The sequence below is a fragment of the Carcharhinus amblyrhynchos genome, chromosome 3 (genome assembly GCF_965287045.1).
Source record: "Carcharhinus amblyrhynchos chromosome 3, sCarAmb.v2.hapA, whole genome shotgun sequence".
Lineage (NCBI taxonomy): Eukaryota > Metazoa > Chordata > Chondrichthyes > Carcharhiniformes > Carcharhinidae > Carcharhinus > Carcharhinus amblyrhynchos.
This window is the reverse complement of record NC_137326.1, coordinates 64,709,321-64,731,226: the sequence shown is the minus strand read 5'-3', so window position 1 is coordinate 64,731,226 and position 21,906 is coordinate 64,709,321. Positions and strand designations below refer to the sequence as shown.

At 46.2% G+C, this 21,906-nt stretch overlaps 1 protein-coding gene across 3 annotated transcripts in view; it reads right to left on the bottom strand.

Annotated features, from left to right (window-relative positions):
* The window catches only part of nckipsd (NCK interacting protein with SH3 domain), a 257,102-nt gene that overhangs the window by 44,625 nt on the left and 190,571 nt on the right, over window positions 1-21,906 (bottom strand). For all 3 annotated transcript variants that reach the window (XM_080184846.1, XM_080184870.1, XM_080184862.1), the window contains 2 exons: window positions 20,481-20,619; window positions 17,420-17,500 (listed from right to left, as the gene is read on the bottom strand). In XM_080184846.1, the coding sequence (XP_080040972.1) occupies window positions 17,420-17,500; window positions 20,481-20,619 (220 nt within the window). The remainder of the gene's footprint in view (window positions 1-17,419; window positions 17,501-20,480; window positions 20,620-21,906) is intronic.

Genomic DNA, 21,906 nt, shown 5'->3' with positions numbered 1-21,906 from the left:
CATTCCCCTGCCTTTCATTGTACCTCTGCACACTGTTCCTATTCAAATAATTATCTAATGCCCTCTTGAATGTCTCAATTGAACCTGCCTCCACCACACTTCCAGGTGGAACATTCCAGACCCCAACCACTCACTGTGTGGACAAGTTTTTTCTCATCTCATATCTGTTTCTTTTTCAAATCACTTTAAATCTGTACCCTCTCGTTCTTGATCCTTTTACCAGTGGGAACAGCTTCTCCCTATCTATTCTGTCCAGCTGCCTTATGATTTTGAATATCTCTATCAAATCTCCTCTTAGCCTTCTCTTCCCCAATGAGAACAGTCCCAACCTCTTCAATTTATCCCCATAACTGAAGTTTCTCATCCCTGGAACCATTCCTGTAAACCTCTATTGCACTCTCTCCAATGTGTTCACATCTTTCTGATCGTGTGGCACCCAGAACTGTACACAATATTCTAGCTGAGGTCTTACTAGTGTCTTATGTAAGTATAAGTTCAGCGTAACTTCCTTGCTCTTGTACTCTATACTATGTTAAAAACAAATCTGAGCCCTTTAATTGTCTTGTTGTGCTTTGGCTAATGTGATCCCACCGCATTTTTGGCCCTGTACTGGTACCTCCTATTAATACATCCTTGTATAGGAACCCATCTGGTCTAGGCTTTGCCCTCTTCCACCTAAGTTATCTGTTGCCCAGTAAACGTTCCAGAGTACCAATATTAACAACTGGAAACACCAGTAGAGTTACAGCTAATATCTCTGTTGCCCCATTCCAAGGAAGATCTCACCATGAATACTACATTTGGGCAAGTAAAACTAAAAAAAATGATGGTCCAAATGAGATAAAGTTTGACACTACCCAGAAAAGGTTTCCAGCTGATTTAAGCACATTCATTCGGTGAACCACACAATTGAATATTTGCTCAGTAATCACAGCCCTTACAGCAAACAGACTGGCAGGGATGCGCTTCGAACTTGCTGAACTTTGATGAATAAGACTTACCTGAGTAACATTCCACATTCTCAGATAGTTACCAGTGTCACACACAATGAGGGACTGTTAGCTGGCAAGTCCACGGTTGGCAAGTGGGAGGCTTTTAGGGACAAAATGAAATGGTTGCAGGGGAGGTTTGTTCCGGTTAAGCGAAAGGATGGGAAAGGTAGGATTAGAGAGCCGTGGATTACGGGGGATATTGAAGACTTGGTTAGGAAGAAGAGGAAGGCGTATGATAGGTCAAAACAAATGGGTACGGAGTGTGCGCTGGAGGAATATAGAGAGAGTAGGAGGGAGCTAAAAAGGGGAATTAGAAGGGCGAAGAGAGGACATGAGATGGCTTTGGCCGGTAGGATTAAGGATAATCCTAAGGCATTTTATTCCTATATTAGAGGCAAGAGAGTAGTTAGAGGGAAAATTGGTCCTCTTAGGGACAAGAGTGGAGAGTTGTGTATTGAGTCGGAGGGAATGGGGGAGCTCCTGAATGAATACTTTGCGTCGGTATTCACGAAGGAGAGGGGTTTGGAATCGTGCGGTCTCTTGGAGGGAGCGGAGGTTCAGTTGCAGGATATAGTTATTACGAGAGAGGAAGTGCTAGGGCTTTTAGGTAGCGTAAGGACGGATAAAGCTCCGGGGCCTGATGGTATTTATCCCAGGCTGCTTAGGGAGGCGAAAGATGAAATTGCTGGGCCTCTGGCGCACATCTTTGTCTCTTCTTTGGACACAGGTGAGGTCCCAGAAGACTGGAGGGTAGCAAATGTGGTCCCGTTGTTCAAAAAAGGTAGTAGGGATAACCCTGGGAATTATAGGCCAGTGAGTTTGACGTCGGTGGTAGGGAAGTTAATGAAAAAATACTTAGGGGTAGGATGTATGAGCATTTGGAGCGTTGCGATCTGATTAGGGATACGCAACATGGCTTTGTTAGAGGGAGGTCTTGCCTTACGAATCTGGTGGAATTCTTTGAGGAGGTGACAAGAACGGTTGACGATGGGAGAGCCGTTGATGTCATCTACATGGATTTCAGTAAGGCGTTTGACAAAGTCCCTCACGGTAGGCTGGTAGAAAAGGTTAAGGCGCATGGGATACGAGGCCAGGCAGTTAGGTGGATTGAAAACTGGTTGGGAAATAGAAGACAGAGGGTAGTTGTGGAGGGTACCTTGTCGGGCTGGAGGCCAGTGACCAGTGGTGTGCCGCAGGGCTCGGTACTGGGACCTCTCCTCTTTGTAGTCTACATAAATGACTTAGAAGAGGGAGTAGGTGGTGTGATCAGCAAGTTTGCTGATGACACCAAGATGGCAGGGTTGGCGGGTACAGAACTGGATTGTCAGGTGATACAACAGGATATAGATAGGTTGGTGCAGTGGGCAGATAGGTGGCAGATGGCATTTAATCCTGACAAATGCGAGGTGATGCATTTTGGAAGGAATAATGCAGAGAGGAGTTATGTGATAAAAGGTAGGCCGATTAGGAGTATAGATATACAGAGAGACCTGGGAGTGCAGGTCCACAAATCCATGAAGGTTGTGTCACAAGTGGAGAACGTTGTTAGGAAGGCTTATGGGATGTTAGCCTTTATAGGAAGGGGCTTAGAGTATAAAAGCTGCCGTCTAATGCTTCAGTTATACAGAACGTTGGTTAGACCGCATTTGGAGTACTGCGTCCAGTTCTGGTCACCTTATTACCGGAAGGACGTGGAGTCTCTGGAAAGGGTGCAGAGGAGGTTTACCAGGATGTTGCCTGGCATGGAGGGACTGGGTTACAAGGAGAGACTGAAGAGACTGGGGCTATTCTCCTTGGAAAGAAGGAGATTGAGAGGGGACATGATAGAGGTATATAAGATACTGAAGGGAATAGATAGAGTTAATAGTGAGAGACTGCTCCCTAGACTGGGTACGAACACAAGAGGTCATCAATTAAGGGTGAGGGGGGGGAGGTATAATTTGGAGGTAAGAGGAAGGTTCTTTACACAGAGAGTTGTGGGGGTCTGGAATGCGCTACCGAGTAGGGTGGTGGAGGCAGGCACGTTGGACTCGTTTAAGATGCAGTTAGATAGGCATATGAGTGAAACGGGAATGGAGGGATATGGTAGGGGCTATTAAATAGGGTAAACCTCGGGAGACACCGGAAGGGCAGGCTGTATAACTAATATGTTTTGTCTTTATTCCACAGGTGGAGGTCCACCTCGTGTCAAGCGAGGGGCATGCACACGGCGGGTTGTGCGTGGGCTGCTCTTGGAAGTCCAGGAGTGGCCTAGTACTTCATGTCGGTGTGTGTGCTTGATCCTGGACCGATAGACGGGCTCCACAACAGCTCAGTGACTAGCACTGCTAGCTGTGCAGATACATGGATTTGGGCCTGTGTCTGTGGGAGTTTGCGCATTCTCCCTGTGGTTGCGTGGGTTTCCTCCGGGCGCTCCGGTTTCCTCCCACACCCCAAAGATGTGCTCTTAGGCTAATTGGTTTCCACCAAATTGACACTATTTCTTCCCTGAATCTGACTGAGTAGGGTCCCATTCGTAGACATGCAGGGTAGGATAGGTGTAGGGCGATGCGGCGGCGCGGGCTCGTTGGGCCGAAGGGCCTGTTTCCCGTGCTGGGTTGTTCTTTGTTCTTTGTTCTTTGAAAACAGAAAATATTGAAGAAATTCAGCAGGTCTGGCAACATTCATGGAGAAAAACAGTTAACTTTCCAGGTCTAAATGACCCTTTTACAGAACTGAAACAAGGTAGAATTTTATAGTTGGAAACAGCATAGAGGAGGTAGGGTAAAATAGAGGTGAGGTAGAAACATGGAAACTGGTGGCATGGTGCCACAGCTTCCTCACAGTGCCAGGAACCCAAGTTCAATTCCAGCCTTGGGTGACTGCCTGGTCCACGTCGAAGTGTTTTCCTCCAGGTGCTCTGGTTTCCTTCCACACTCCAAAAGACTGGGTTAATGTGCCATGCATAATTGCCCTTGTGTCAAGAAACTAGCAGGATGAAGGTGTGGGGTTATGTGGAAAGGGCCCGAGTGGGATTGTTGTCGGTACACGCTTGAGGGGCCAAATAGAACATAGAACATTACAGCGCAGTATAGGCCCTTCAGCCCTCGACGTTGCGCCGACCAGTGGAACCAATCTAATGACCCTCGAACCTAAACTATTCCAATGTTATCCATATGCCTATCCACTGACCATTTGAACGCCCTTAACGTTGGCGAGTCCACAACTGCTGCAGGCAGGGCATTCCACGACCTTACTACCCTCTGAGTAAAGAACCTACCTCTGACATTCGTCCGATAATTACCACCCCTTAACTTAAAGCTATGTCCCCTTGTGTTGGCCATCACCATCCGAGGAAAAAGGCTCTCACTGTCCACCCTATTTAACCCTCTGATCATCCTGTATGCCTCAATTAGGTCACCTTGTAACCTTCTTCTTTCTAACGAAAATAACCTCAAGTCTCTCAGCCTTTCCTCATAAGACCTTCAATGGTGCCCTCCTGCACATTAGGGATTCTATGCTTGTATAAAAATATAAGGAGGAGCAGGCCAATCAGTCCTTCAGATATGCTCCACCATTCATGATGGTCATCACTGACCTAACTAATTAAACTGATTTCTTCATCCCCCATATCCTAATATTCACTTCGCCCAAGAGGCGGATCTAACTGCTTCTTGAAAATATAACCACCTTCTGAGATAGGGAATTCCCCAGGCTCACCAATCTTGGGAAAAGATTTCTCAGACTAGAAGTAGGAGCAGAAAAAAACTGAAACTACAGCCCCCTGACCCGTCCCCAACACAACCCTACAAAAAGAACTGAACAGACTTCAGCCACCGGCCAGTCCCCAACACAACCCCACAAAAATTGCTGAACAAACTAAAGTTCCCTGACCAGTCTCCAACACAATCCCACAAAAGAACTGACAGCAAACTACGGGCAACCTGGCCTGACACCAACACAACGTAACAAAAATAACTGAACAAATCACAGCTTCCTAGCCTCTGTTGAACACAAACACACAAAAATAACTGACAACAAACTACAGCCCCCTGGAGTATCCCCTACACAACCCTACAAAAATAACTGCACAAACTACAGCTCCAACTTTCCCCAACACAACCTCATGAAAACAACTGTCAACAAACAACAATCTCCTTGCCTGACCCCAACACAACCCAAAATAACTCAACAAACTGCAGCCCCTAACCTATCCCCAGAACAACCCCACAAAGATCACTGACAACAAACTGCAGCTCCCCCCCCCCGTTTTGTCCGAAACACAACCCCACAAAACTAGCTGAACAAACTACAGCTCTGTGGCATATTCCCAACACAACCCTACAAAAATCACTGAACAATCTACAGCCCCCTGGTCTGTCCCAAACATAACCCCACAAAACTAGCTGAATAAAATACAGCCCCCAGCCTGTCCTCAATACAACGCCAAAAAAAAACTGAACAAACTACAGCCCCATGGCCTGTCCTCAACACAACCCCACAGCCAGGAGATTTACAAGGATGTTGCCTGGATTGGGAGGCATGCCTTATGAAGATAGGTTGAGGGAGCTAGGTCTCTTCTCTCTGGAGAGATGAAGGTTGAGAGGCGACCTGATAGAGGTTTAAAATGTTGAGAGGAATAGCTAGGGTGGATTCTCAGAGGCTATTTCCCAGGGCTGAAATGGTCACTACGAGAGGACACAGGTTTAAGGTGCTGGGAAGCAGGTTTACAGGAGATGTTAGGGGTAAGTTTTTCACTCAGAGGGTGGTGAGTGAGTGGAATCGGCTGCTGTTGGTGGTGGTAGAGGCGAACTCACTGGGGACTTTTAAAAGACTTCTGGATGAGTATAAGGGATCTAATAGCATTGGAAGTTACAGATCGTTCTATGGCTTGGTAGGTATGGATGTGATCGGCGCAACTTGTGGGCCAAAGGGCCTGTTTGTGCTGTAGTGTTCTATGTTCTAAAACAACTGACAACAAACTACAGCCCCCTGATGTGTCCCCCACACAACTCCACAAAAATAACTGAACAAACTCCAACCCCAATTGTCCCCAATACAACCCCAGAAAAAAAACAACAAACTACAGCTCCTGGGCCTGTCCCCAACACAATCTCACAAAAGTAACTGACAACAAACTGCAGCCCCCTGGCCGGTTCCAACATAACCCAACAAAAATAACTGAACAACAAACTACAGACAACCTGGCCTGTCCCCAACACAACCCCAACAAATAACTGAATAATCTACAGCCCACTGGTCTGTCCCTAACACAACCCTACAAGAATAACTGAACAACCTACAGCCCTGTAGCCTGTCCCCAATAGAAACACATAAAAATAACTGAGAACAAACAACAGATTCCTGGCCTATCCCCAACACAAAAATAACTGAACTCAAGCCCCCTGCCTGCCCCCAACATAACCCCACAAAAACAAATGACAACAGTCCCCGGCCTGTCTCCAACACAACCCCACAGCTCTGACCGTCGCCAAAACAATCTCAAAAAAACTGAACAAACTACAGCCACCTGGCTTGTCCCCAACACAACTCTATAAAGGTAACTGATAACAAACAACAGTTCCCTGATCTGCCCCAACACAACCCCACAGAAATAACAACCACAAACTACAGCCCCCTGGTTTGTTCACAGCACAACCCCATAACAGTAACTGACAACAAACTACAGTCCCCTGGTCTTCCTGCAACACAACCCCACAAAAATAACTGACAACAAACTGCAGACCTCTGGCTGGCTCCAACACAACCCCACAAAAATAACTAACAATTACAGACAAACTGGCCTGATGCCAACACAACCCCGCCCTTCCTGCCCATGGTCATCTGTCCTTGGCTGTTCAGTTCTGCTCCCATTAACAAATTCTGCTCTCTCACCTTTTGCGATGTCCCGAGGCATGGTACATTGGGGAGACCATGTAGACGCTACTACAACGAATGAATAAACACTGCTTGACAATCACCAGGCAAGAATGTTCTCTTCCTGTTGGGAAACACTTCAGCGGTCATGGGCATTCGGCCTCTGATCTTTGGGTAAGCGTTCTCCAAGGCGGCCTTCATGACGCACAACGCAGGGTCGTTGAGCAGAGACTGATAGCCAAGCTCTGCACACGAGGATGGCCTCAACCGGGATCTTGGGTTTATATCACACTATCTGTAACCCCCATGACTTGCCTGGGCTTGCAAAATCTCACTGTCCTGGCTGGAGACAATTCACATCTCTTTAACCTTTGCTTAACCGTTTCTCCACTCACATTGTCTGTACCTTTAAGACTTGATTACCTGTAAAGATTCACATTCCAACCATTGTTTTGTAAATTGAGTTTGTGTCTTTATATGCTCTGTTTGTGAATAGAACTCCCACTTACCTGATGAAGGAGAAGTGCTCCAAAAGCTAGCGGCTTTTGCTACAAAATAAACCCGTTGGACTTTAATCTGGTGTTGTGAGACTTCTTACTGTGTTTAACCCAGTCCAATACCAGCACCTCCATATCATGACTACCATTAACAGTCTTTGTCTGATGTTCATGAGAAATTTTCAATTTGTTATTTTCCCAGCTATCCCTGGTCTGTGATTCTGCCCCATCTCAAGTGCCCCTTTCCAACTACGTAATTATGTACATTTCTACCTTGTTTCACTTCTGGAGAAGAGTAACACGGATTTGAAATGTTAGCCTCTCTTTGCCTCCACAGATGCTTCCAAAGCTGCTGAATTTATCCAGCATTTTATGGGGTGCTTTTAGATTTCCAGCATCTGAAGTGTTTTGCTTTTATACCAGTGTCATATAGCTTGGCTAAGTGAGTCACTGGTTCTGATAGACAGGATTGAGAACCACAACTGGGACATTGTTATGTTCACAATTTTGTTGTGAATTTTGTTGTGTTTGTTTGTACCTTTGCTGTACCCAATGCACTTAGCCATTTTTTAAACATTGAGGACCAAATTAATTGGTTGGACAAGTTGACACCTTTCATTAAAGCCACTTGTAAACAATTCAGCCTTGTTTTTGCACTCAGTGCTGTGCTCCCACCATATTTAATGACGGCATTGTTGATGGATTCTCCTCCTTAGTTACCAGATTGTCCAATGTCACCCTGACTGAAGGGATTTGTGCTGATCTATTGCTTAACTCTTTTTAGAGTTTTCTCCATTTAACCACTTAAGCTTCAGGTAGTGAGCCCTGTGTACCTGCTTCACAAGATTTGAATTTCATTTTCAAGTGTGCCTGATATAATTCCAGCACACACATCCTATTGAACCAGGGCTGGTCTCTTGGTGAAATGCTAAGATTCTGTCCACAGGTGAAGTGAGAAGAAATATTTTCACAACAAGGAGGCAACACTAATGCAGAAACTATAACATTCAAGTGGGTGGCCCAATAAAAGAGCTAGGTCCAGCATGGCTTGATAGAAATTACAGCATAGAATGGGCCTATGTAAATATGATGTGGAGATGCTGGCGTTGGACTGGGGTAAACACAGTAAAAAGTCTGACAACACCAGGTTTTAGTCCAACCGATTTATTTGATAGTAAACTCACAAGCTTTCGGGGTTAGTCCCTTCGTCAGGTGAATGGAGAGTTCTGGCCTCAGACAGAGCATATAAAGCACAGACAGTTTACAGATTACTGATTAGAATGCGAATCTTTACACCTAACCTGCTGTTCAAGCCTTAAAGTGGCCGACAATGTGAGTGGAAGGAGCACTGATCACAGGTTAAAGAGATGTGTATTGTCTCCAGACAGTACAGTAAGTGAGGTTTTGCAAACCCAGGCAAGTCACGGGGGTTACAGATAGTGCGACATGAACCCAAGATCCCTGTTGAGACAAAAGAACAAAGAACAAAATCAGCCCGGGAAACAGGCCCTTCGGCCCAACAAGCCCGCGCTGCCATCTCAACACCACCAGTCCCCCTTTCCACCCACGACCCCTGTCTAATGATTTATGGCCATCCAGATTGAGGGAAACTGATTTAGGGGCAATTTAATTTGCCAGGAAATGGCAAATGGAATTTAATGTTGGCAAGTGTGAGGTGGTCCACTTTGGTAGGAAGAATGGTAGGAAGGACTATTACTTACGGGGCGAAAAACTGCAGCAGGCGACGGTGCAGAGGGACCTCGGGGTCCTTGTGCATGAGTCGCAAAAACCCAGCTTGCAGGTGCAGCAGGTGGTCAGGAAGGCGAATGGGATGCTGGCCTTCATAGCGAAGGGGATTGAATATAAAAGTAGGGAGGTCTTGCTGCAGCTGTATAGGGCATTGGTGAGGCCGCAACTGGAGTACTGTGTGCATTTTTGGGCGCCGCACCTGCGCAAAGATATTTTGGCCTTGGAGGGAGTGCAGAGGAGGTTTACTAGGCTGATACTGGAGTTGAGGGGGTTGACCTATGAGGAGAGGCTGAATAAACTGGGCTTGTACTCGTTAGAGTTTAGAAGAATGAGAGGAGATCCCATTGAGATGTATAAGATGATGAATGGGATGGATAGGATAGAGGTGGAAAGACTCTTCCCGCTCAAAAAAGACAATAGGACTAGGGGGCACAGCCTCAAGATAAAAGGGGGGCGGTTTAGAACGGAGTTGAGGAGGAACTTCTTCACTCAAAGGGTGGTGAATCTCTGGAATTCTCTGCCCGTTAAAGTGGTGGAGGCTGCCTCGCTAAATATTTTTAAGACGCGGGTTGATGGGTTTTTGATAGGAGAGGGGATTAAGGGTTATGGGGAGAGGGCGGGAAAGTGGAACTGAGCAGCGACAGATCAGCCATGATCTTATTGAATGGCGGGGCAGGCTCGAAGGGCTGGATGGCCTACTCCTGCTCCTATTTCTTATGTTCTTATGTTCTTATTCCTGCCAATCAGCCTAACAGCACATCTTTGGGGTGTGGGAGGAAACTGGAGCACCCGGAGAAAACCCACGCAAGCACGGGGAGAATGCGCAAACTCCCACAGACACCAAATCCATGTGTCTGCACAGCAATCAGCGATAGTCACTGAGCTGTCGTCTTGCCTAGTATCTGGTCCAGTTTAGGCACACACTAACGACATGAAGCACTAGGCCAATCTCGAACAACCAAGAGCAGCCCCAGTACGACCCATCGCGTGTATGCCCCTCGTTGGACACGAGGCGGACCGACTTATAACCTGTGAATGAAAAGGGAAAAAAAAATTATTATTATACTATATCCATTTACCTTACCAGGGTCGCCCCAATGCTAATGACCCTTATTTAAAACAATCTCCTATATCCACCCATCTCCAACCCACTCATGTGCCTGTCTAAGTTACTCTTAAATGACTCTAGTGTGTTTGCCTCCACCACCTTACTTGGCAGAGCATTCCATACCCCCACTACCCTCTGTGTGAAAAACCTCCCTCTAATATCTGTGTTGTACCTCTCCCCCCTCACCTTAAGCCCATGGCCCCTTGTCCTACGTGTCTCTATCATAGGAAATAGCTTACCTCTGTTTACTCTATCTATACGCTTCATAATCTTACATACCTCTATTAGATCCCCCCTCAGTCGGCACCTTTCAAGGGAAAAGAGCCCCAATTTCTTCAATCTTTCCTCATACCCCAGTCCTTCCATACCAGGCAACATCCTTGTAAACCTCCTCTGCACTCTCTCCAGAGTCTCCACATCCTTCCGGTAGTAAGGCGACCAGAACTGGACGCAGTACTCTAAATGCAGCCTAACTAACGTTCTGTACAACTGCAACATTAGACTCCAGCTCTTATATTCTATACCCCTTCCTATAAAGGCTAACATACCATAGGCTTTCTTCACCACACTCTCCACTTGCACTGCCATCTTCAAAGACTTGTGCACTTGCACCCTCAGGTCTCGCTGCAATTCTATACTCCTTACGGGCTTACCCTTCACCATGTAACTCCCCCCTACATTATTCCAGCCAAAATGCATCACCTCACATTTATCCGGATTAAACTCCATTTGCCATGTATCTGCTCAATCAACCAGCCTATCAATATCCCGCTGTATTGCCAGACACTGCTCGTCACTGCCTGCCAATCCAGCCATCTTGGTGTCATCAGCAAATTTGCTGATCACACCACCTACTCCCTCTTCCAAATCATTTATATACACTACAAAGAGGTCCCAGTACTGAGCCCTGCAGCACACCACTAGTGACAGACTTCCAGCTAGAAAAGGACCCCTCCACTACTACTCTCTGTCTCCTCTTTGCAAGCCAGTTCTCTACCCATCGAGATACCTGACCACGTATCCCATGAGCTTTAATCTTCTGTACCAACCTACCATGAGGGACTTTGTCAAACGCCTTACTGAAATCCATATAGACGACATCAACGGCTCGTCCTTCATCGACCGTTTTCGTCACCTCCTCAAAGAATTCTACCAGATTCGTAAGGCAAGACTTCCCCTTTACAAAGCCATGCTGTGTATCCTTAATCAGATCGCAATGCTCTAAGTGCGCATACATCCTATCCCTAAGAATCCTCTCCATCAACTTACCTACCACTGACGTTAAGCTCACCGGCCTATAGTTACCTGGGCTATCCCTCCTACCCTTTTTAAACAACAGTACCACGCTCACTATCCTCCAGTCCTCTGGGACCTCACCTGTGTCCAAAGAGACAAAGATTCGCGTCAGAGGCCCAGCAATCTCATCCCTCGCCTCTCTAAGGAGCCTAGGATAAATGCAATCGGGCCCTGGAGATTTATCAGTTTTAATGCTAGCTAAAAGCCCTAGCCACTTCTTCCCTCGTAATCGATAGATCTTTCAATTGGTCTACTGCTCCCTCAATGACCGTACCAGACATCAAGCCCCTCTCCTTCGTGAATACCGATGCAAAGTATTCATTCAGGATCTCCCCCATTCCCTCTGCCTCTAAGCACAATTCCCCACGTCTGTCCCTGAGAGGACCGATTTTACCCCTAGCCACCCTTTTGTTCTTAAGATAGGAGTAAAACGCCTTTGGATTCTCCTTAACCCTACCTGCCAAAGCCATCTCATGCCCCCTCTTTGCTCTCCTAACTCCCTGTTTGAGATCCCTCCTACTCTCTCTGTATTCCTCCAACGCTCTCTCTGTTCCTAGCTGCTTAGACCTGACATACGCCTCTCGTTTCTTCCTAATCAGGTCTTCTGTACCTCTAGTAATCCACGGTTCCCTAATCCTACCTTTCCCATCCTTTCTCCTAACCGGCACATGCCTTTCCTGCACCCATTGCAGTTTTCCCTTGAAAGACTCCCACATGCCTAACGTGGTCTTGCCTTCCAACAGCCTATCCCAGTCTGTATCCTTAAGCTCCTGCCTAATCCGGCTGTATCTAGCCTTCCCCCAATTTAGCACCCTCCCCTTAGGACAGCTCTCATCTTTTTCCATTCGTATCCTAAAGTAGACGGAGTTGTGGTCACTATTAGCCACATGTTCACCTACCGCAACCTCAACCACCTGACCCGGCTCATTTCCCAGAACTAAATCCAGTATTGCCCCCTCTCTAGTCAGGCTATCTACATTCTGTTGCAAGGATCCTTCCAATACACATCTTACGAATTCCTCCCCGTCCGACCCCCAGCTCTAGGCACCTTCCAATCCACCCCAGGGAGATTAAAATCTCCCACAACAACAACCCTGTTCTTCCTACACTTATCCAAAATGTCCCTACATATATCCTCTTCCACTGCCCGCGGGCTATAGTACACTCCTGGCGTAGTAATGGCCCCCTTCCTATTCCTCAACTCCACCCACAGAGACTTAATTCCCAACCCCTCCATGTAATCCTCCCTCTGCACCGCTGTGATCTGCTCCCTTACTAAGAGTGCCACTCCCCCTCCTCTTTTCAACCCTCCCCTATCACGCCTAAAACACTTATACCCTGGAATATTTAGCTGCCAGTCCTGCCCCTCCTTTAACCACGTCTCTGACACTGCCACCACATCTAAATTCCTTGCGAACATCAAGGCCCTAAGTTCATCCGACTTTCCCATCACACTCCTCGCATTAAAACAGATGCACCAAAGACCCTCAGGCCCTCTCGGATCCTCCTTCTCCTGGGGGATTTTCCTATCATCTAGACTTACCCTGACCTCCAACTCACTCCCAGTGCCTGAGCTGTCTCTCTCCTCCCCACCCCCCCTCCATACTAGTTTAAACCCTGCCTAAACACTCCAGCCAGCCTCCCAGCTAAAATATGTGTACCCTTCCCATTTAAGTGTTCCCTATCCCTCTTATACAAGTGCCCTTCCTTTGCAAAGACTTCCCAATGGTCAACAAAACTAAAACCCTCTGTCCTGCACCAATCCCTCAGCCACACATTCAGCTGCAGGATCTCATTATTCTTATCCCTGCTATTGCTGGGCACTGGCAGCAGCCCAGAGATTTCCACCCTGGAGGCCCTACACTTCAGCCTGGCTCCCAACTCCCTGAACTGCCTACGTATTTCCCCCCTACTCTTCTTTCCTATGTCCTTCTCACCTACATGTATAATTACATCCGCCTGGGTTCCTTGGCCCTTCAAGATTCCCTCTACCCTCTCCGACACATCCTGTACCCCTGCTCCAGGGAGGCAGACCACCATCCTGGAGTCCTGCTTTTGCCCACAGAACCGCCTATCAATTCCTCTAACCCTCCCGTCCCCCACCACTATCTCACATCCAGCCTCCTTCCTTCCCTCTGAGGCATTTTCCTCTTCCCCTCGTGCCCTTTCCACCTCAGTTGGTGCCTTACCCCTGCTATCTTGAGCCTTTGGAACATTACCCCTCTTCTTTTTCCCCTTCCTAACTGTAACCCACCCATCCCCCCTCCTTGGCTCTGGGATCCCCTCTTGAATCTGCTTCCTATTCATTAGTGCCTCATTTTCCCTAATTAAAAATAAATCCTCCAGCCTCAGCTCCAGTTGCCTAACCCGGGCCCTCAAACGCTGCAACTCCAGACATTTGGTGCAGATGTGGACTCTCCGGAGATGCTGTGTCTCCAGGAACTCCCACATATTGCACCTTACACAGCTGACACGCCTCCCCAAGGACCCTGCCATTTATTTGACTACCCTTAGACCTATGGACACAGTTAGACAAATTTGACCAGTAACTCACCTTGCCTAAGCCTGCCTCGCCTAAGCCCTGTGAGCCAAAGCCCTTGCAGTACTCACTCAGCACCCGCCTCACTCCGCTGGCCGCTGTCTACTGTGGCCTTGTTTTTATACTCCCGCGCTCCCTTCCCAACAGCCCTTGCAGCTAGGACCCGCTACAGAAAGCGGGAAAGGAAAAAAAAACCCGCGACCCAGCAATGCAATTTTAAAAAAAAGTACACTCGCAGTTTCACACTCACCAGCCACCAGAACATTGCTCCGGAGAACAATGAGACTGATCCTCGGGTGAGTACCTGTTTTATACTCCCGCGCTCCCTTCCCAACAACCCTTGCGCCTAGGACCCGCTACGGCGCATCAACATATCATTGATGAAGACGAACATCTTGCCAGGGCCATCCACACACACCCACTTCTTGCCTTCAGACAACCACACAACCTCAAACAGACCATTGTTCGCAGCAAACTACCCAGCCTTCAGGAGAACAGTGACCACAACACCACACAACCCTGCCTCAGCAACTTCTGCAAGACATGCCAGATCATCGACATGGATACCATCATCACACGTGAGAATACCATCCACCAGGTACACGGTAAATACTCTTGCAACTCGGCCAACATTGTCTACCTGATACGTTGCAAGAAAGGATGTCCCGAAGCATGGTACATTGGGGAGACCATGCAGACGCTACGACAACGGATGAATGAACATCGCTCGACAATCACCAGGCAAGACTGTTCCCTTCCTGTTGGCGAACACTTCAGTGGTCATGGGCATTCCGCCTCTGACCTTTGCGTAAGCGTTCTCCAAGGCAGCCTTCACGACACACGACAGCGCAGAGTCGCTGAGCAGAGACTGATAGCCAAGTTCCGCACACATGAGGACGGTCTCAACAGGGATCTTGGGTTCATGTCGCACTATCTGTAACCCCCGTGACTTGCCTGGGTTTGCAAAACCTCACTTACTGTACTGTCTGGAGACAATACACATCTCTGCAACCTGTAATCAGTGCTCCTTCCACTCACATTGTTAGCCACTTTAAGACTTGAACAGCAGGTTAGGTGTAAAGATTCGCATTCTAATCAGTAATCTGTAAACTGTCTGTGCTTTATATGCTCTGTCTGAAGCCAGAACTCTCCATTCACCTGATGAAGGGGCTAACCCCGAAAGCTAGTGAGTTTATTATCAAATAAATTGGTTGGAATGAAACCTGGTGTTGTCAGACTTTTTCCTATGAAAATATCACAAAGATGACACAAAACATCCACCTCTTTAATTTCAAGTGAAGAATATGGAGACGAATGTGGCGTCACGAGAGATTCACTTTAAGGGACTCACAAAGTTGAGGTGAAAGAGCAGCCTCCACCAGTGCCCAATTGATGATTCCTTCAAATGTACAGCAGGTGGCGTAATCTCTCTTTCCTGCCTGCCTCGAGCTGGGACCTTCAGTGAGGATTTGTGAAGTCCGTGAAACCCTCCCTCCTGTGTCTCAATACTGTACACAAAGTTTTATATTCATCTCAGGATTACGGTGTTGTGAGCAAGGCTAGCACTCATTGCCCATCCTTAGTTTCCCATGAGAAGGTGCTGGTGGGCCTTAGCAAAAATCGATCAATAATCTGAAAGTAATACACACAAAGTGATTAAAGTTGCAGAGCAGTATTTCAGCATGGAGGAAACACAGACAACAACTCAAACAGGGATTAGAATGCTGGTACTGCTGAGCAGACAACTGGATATCTCCTGGTAGAACATGCCTCTGCAAAGACAATCTGGAGAGAGGTGAGGTGGTGTTTATTAGAATAGTGTTATTAGAATTCCTACAGTGCAGAAGAAGCCATTCGTCCAATCGAGTCTGCACTGACCACAATCCCACCAAGCCCTATCCCCATAATCATTGAAACACTACAGTGCAGAAGGAGGCCATTCGGCCCATTGAGTCAGCACCGGTCACTATCCCACCCAGATCCTACCCCATATCCCTACATATTTAACCTGCTAATCCCTCAAACCGATGCATCTCAAAACTCTACTTATTTACCCTACTAACCCCCTGACACTAAAGAGCAATTTAGCATGGCCAATCAACCTAACCTGCACATCTTTGGAGTGTGGGGGGTGGGGGTCCAGAGCACCCAGAGGAAACTCACGCAGATACGGGGAGAACGTGCAAACTCCACACAGACAGTGACCCAAGCTGGAAATCGAAGCCGGATCCCTGGCGCTGTGACGCAGCACTGCTAACCATTGTTTGTCAAAGTTCATCCCAAGCAGCTCTGTGATGCAGGACTCTGTGCCCTATATACTGTTCCCTGCCATAAACATCAACTGCTGCTAGAGGATCATCAACACAGTGATAGAACCTCTTTGGTCTCAAATTTGTTGATCTTCCAGTGTTGACCCCAACTGAACGTATGCAGTGAATACGACATTTCACAATTGTATTGAAGCATCTCAGAATGCAACTTGATCTATGCAGGAAACCTGAATATTATTGCTGTGTGTGATGGCCATTTTGAGATATTTGCAATGTTCTGTCAGATATTCTATGAATAAAACACATTTTTGCAAAAACGAGTTCAGAACATGAGTCTCGGGCTGATGCAGAGGGCAAACTTGGCAGCAGCACTGGTTAACTTTACATACATATTTCAGGATTACACAGGAACCCAACTGGTCATGGCAGTAAGGGACCAATCTGAGAATGTACCACATTCAGTCTGGATTATGATGAGCAGGCTGGGACATTAAGACTGCTTCCTGGCTGCTCCCAGCTAGCTGCTGCCAGCATGGACAACCTGTCATTGATCATAGAGTCCTAGAGTACAGAAAGAGGCCATTCGGCCCATCAAGCATGTACCTACCACAGGCCCTATCCCCATAACCCTATGCATATACTCTAGCTAGGCCCCTGACACTAAGGGCATTGCCAATCCACTGAATCCCCACATTTTTGGAGTGTGGGAGGAAACTGGATCACCCAGAGGAAATGCATGCAGACAAAGAATGAATGTGCAGACATGCGCTGCCTCAGCTGACGAAAGATTAACTGTTTGTGCAAGGCACCAAGCAACTGTGAAGCCATACCCTGGACAATAGCAGTGTGTGAAGGAAGAGTGAGCGAGCGGAAAATGCTGTTCAAAACTGAGCAAAAAACTGCATGCTCCCGAGGGACCCACACACTTTCATTTCATTGCATAGGAAGATACCCTTATTGGTCCAGTTATGGAAGAATAAACAGGTTATAATATGAGCTGCTGACAAAAATAATAAATCATAATTTTAAAGTGTTAGGATGTTTAAGGAGTACGTTCATATATAACTATCATGACACTAAGTTGCTGGGATATTGTGCAGTTTTATACATACCATAGTGATGATAGGGCAATGGCTCACCCATTGAAAATATCATAGTGAGTAGCAGCGCAGAGTAACACAGCTTCTGGTGTTCTAAGAGACAAGAAACAAGGTGAAATACTTCAGTCAGTTCATGTCATGCTCTGTAATTACATTTGGAATCTGGTGCTGCTCACTTTAAGCTACTAAACTGAGCTAGCTCTCGTGGAGTTGATATGGAACCTCAATGTCATTGCTAACCCATCAAATCTAGACTAAACTGGGCTCATTCAAAAGATCAAAGAACAGCACAGCATTGAAATAGGCCTGAAAGCATGGGCTGACACATGTGCCTTTCTAAGGTGAAGTAGTTTTGCCTCCACGCTGTCCATATCCCTCGATTCCCTGCCTCTTCATGTATCTGTCAAAATGTCTCCTAAATGTTATCGTATCTGCTTCTAACACCTCCTCTGGCAGCACATTCCAGACACTTACTGACCTCTGTGTAAAAAAACTTGCCTTTCACATCTCCTTTAAACTTAACTGCTTTTACCCTAAACTTATGTTCTTTGGTAATTGACATTTCTACCCTGAGAAAAAGACTCCAACTATCCATGCCTCTCAATTTTGTATACTTCTACCTGGTCACCCCTCAGCCTCTGGCTTTCAAGTGAAAACAAATCAAGTTTGTTCAATATCTTCTCATAGCTATTACCCTCCAAACCTTCTGGTAGTGAGGTGACCAGAACTAAATGCAATATTCCAAATGTTACCTAACTAAAATTCTATACAGCTGCAACATGACTTGCCAATTTTTATATTCTTTGCCCTGACTGATGAAGGCAAACATGTCATACATCTTCTTATGTTGCCACTTTCAGGGAACTGTGGGCCTGTTTGCCGAGATCCCTCAGTATGTTAATGCTTCTAAGGGTTCTGCCATTTACTGAATGCTTCCCTCCTGCTTTAGACTTTCCAAAATGCAGCACCTTGCATTTGTCCAGATTAAATTCCATCTGCTATTTCTTCATCCAAGTTTTCAGTTGATCTAAATCCTGCTGTATCCTCTGGCAATCTTCCTCACTATCCACAGCTCCCCGAATCTTTGTGTCCTCTGAAAATTTACCAATCAGACCATCCACATTCTCCTCCAAATTTATATATGTCAAGAACAACATGGATCCCAGCACTGATCCCTGCAGAACATCACTGGTCACAGGTCTCCAGCCAGAAAAACAACTTCTGTTTTCTGTGACCAAACCAGTTCTGTATCCATCTTATCAGCTCAACATGGATCCTGTGTGACTTCATCTTTTATATCAGCCTGTTATGAGGGACTTTGTCAAAGGCCTTGCTAAAGTTCATGTAGACAACATTCACCACCCTGCCCTCATCAATCATCTTTGTCACTTCCTCAAAAAACACACACAATTTTGTGAAACATGACCTCTCCCGCACGAAGCCACACTGCCTATCACAAATAAGTCCATATTTTTCCAAATATGAATAAATCCTGTCTCTAAGAATCCCCTCCAATAATTTCCCTACCACTGTCTGCTCACCAGCCTGCAGTTATCTCGATTACCCCTGTTGCCCTTCTTCAACAAAGGGACAACATTGGCTATTCTCCAGTCCTGCATAACCTCATCTATGATTAAAGAGAATACAGAGATTTTCTACAAGTGGGGAAATCAGTCAATTCAAATTAATCCTTGATTCCATACCAACTCACCCACGTAATGGCCATTAAAGGATGATGTTTGACACTGTTGAGACTTTCAAACCGTTTCAGATGTATTCATTGAGCTTTACGCCAATCACAGAAAGTCTAAGGTGGAGAAGGAAGCCATGCAGCCCATCGAGACAACACCAATTATCAGAGAGCATCCAACCCAGGTCCACCCTTCCACACTATCCCCATAACCATGTTCATTTACCATGGCCAATCCCCCTAACCTGCACATTTTCAGACTGTGGGAAGGAACTGAAACACTACGAAGGAAATCACACCGACAGGGGAACTTGCACACTCCACACAGACACTCACCCAAGGCTGGAATCAAATCTGGGTCCCTGGCACTGAGGCTGCAGTGTTAACCACTGCGCTAAGTCAAGATCTGTACTTGTTATTTATTTGTATTTATAATAATTCAGACAGTGTTTTATCCGCCTGTACAATGTATTTGGTGCTTTATTCGCCTGTACAATATACTCAGTGCTTTATCTGCCTATATAATGTACTTGGTGCTTAACCTGTCAGCACAACGTACTCGGTGCTTTATCCGTCTGCACAATTTACTCGGTAATTTATCTGCCTGTACAATGTACTCGGTGTTTTATTCACCTCTACAATGTCCTCAGTGCTTTATCTGCCTGTATCATGTACTTGCTCCTTTATTCATCTGTGCAGTTTACTCGGTGCTTTATTCGCCTGTACAATGTATTCGGTGCTTCATCCGTCCGCACGATGTGCTCAGCGCTTTATCCATCTGCATAATGTACTCTGTGCTTTATCCGTCTGCACAGCGTAGTCGGTAATTTATCTGTCTGCACAGTGTAGTCGGTAATTTATTCGCCTGCACAATGTACTCGGTGCTATATTCGCCTGCACAATGTACTCGGTGCTATATTCGCCTGCACAATGTACTCGGTGCTATATTCGCCTGCACAATGTACTCGGTGCTATATTCGCCTGCACAATGTACTCGGTGCTATATTCGCCTGCACATAGTACTTGGTGTTTTATCCATCTGCACAACGTACTGGCGTTTTATCTGTCTGCACAATGTACTCGGTGCTTTATCCGCCTGCATAATGTACTCAGTTCTTAGTCGCCTGTACAATTCGCTCATACAATGCACTCGGTGCTTTATTCGCCTGTATAATCTACTTGGTGTTTTATCTGTGTGCACAATGTACTCGGTGCTTTATCCATCTGCACGATGTACTTGGTGTTTTATTTGACTGTATTCACACTAAGCATCCACCCAATTCCTCCAAATTACTATTACATCTGTATAAAGCTAGGTGCTGCATTTCAAACACTCAGTTCTTTGTCATTATTGCTGCACTCTATCTTGGCATAGTTGCTTACCTTTGGTGTCAGATTGCATGTCTCGTGCCAGTTCCATTGGCAGCACCGAATTTGCCAAAGTTGAGATGATAGTTGCATCCAGGTTACACATTGCTCCAAAGCACTTCAGTAGGAACAGACGCAAGGTGACTCGATGTTCCTGGGATAGAATGGAATGATGGTAAGTCACAGTGGACACAGTACACCAGTACTGCTCAGTAGTGTTCTACATTAATATATTTCTCCAAATCAGTGCTCACCAGGAGCTCAAGCTACTGCTCAGATCCTGATTTCACAATCATTTCTTTTCAAATTCCACAGTACATATTTCAGAGAAATAACATCAATGGAACTTTTTCTCATCTAGTTTTAAAAATACAAATTCGGAATGATTGACCTATATTATATGTTAACACATTTTGAGAAGCGATGCATCTCACACAATGAAATTACCCTACTGCCTCAGATTGCACACTCAATATAAATGAGAATACATTGGCAGTGGTAACTAGCAGAATGCTAACCAGTAGGGTGGCACGGTAGCACAGTGGTTAGCACTGCTGCTTCACAGCTCCAGGGACCTGGGTTCGATTCCCGGCTTGGGTCACTGTCTGTGTGGAGTTTGCACATCCTCCTCGTGTTTGCATGGGTTTCCTCCGGGTACTTCGGTTTCCTCCCACAGTCCAAAAATGTGCGGGTTAGGTTGATTGGCTGTGCTAAAAATTGTCCTCAGTGTCCTGAAATGTGTGGGTTAGAGGGATTAGTGGGTAAATATGTAGGGATATGGGGGTAGGGCCTGGGTGGGATTGCAGTCGGTGCAGACTTGATGGGCTGAATGGTCTGTTTCTGTACTGTAGGATTTCTATGTTTAGAATGGTAACCAGTAAAATGGTAAAGACTGCCTTTCAGGCATCTCACTCTGTTGCCTATAACAGATTTTATGACCTGTACAAAGCCAATGAGACATCAGCCCTGTTTATGTAATGAGTTTTAACTGTAGGGAGCTGGGCTGTTCTGCCAGGGATTCAAGAGCTTGCTGTGGCCCAACATTTAAGAGGAATGTCCTGGAGTCATGAGAGGTTTCCAGCAAAGAAACAGGCCTTCGACCCAACTTGTCCAGGCCACCCCTTTTTTTAACCCCTAAGTTAGTCCCAATTGACCACGTTTGACCCATATCTCTCCATACCAATCTTGCCCATGTAATTGTCTAAACACTTTTTAAATGACAAAATTGTACCCGCCTCTACTACTACTTCTGACAGCTTGTTCCAGACACTCACCACTCTGTGTGAAAAAATTGCCCCTCTGGACCCTTTTGCATCTCTCCCCACTCATCTTAAACCTATGCCCTCTTGTTTTAGATTCCTCTACCTTTGGGAAAAGATATTGACTATCTAGCTGATCTATGCTCCTCGTTATTTTATCCACCTCTATAAGATCACCCTTA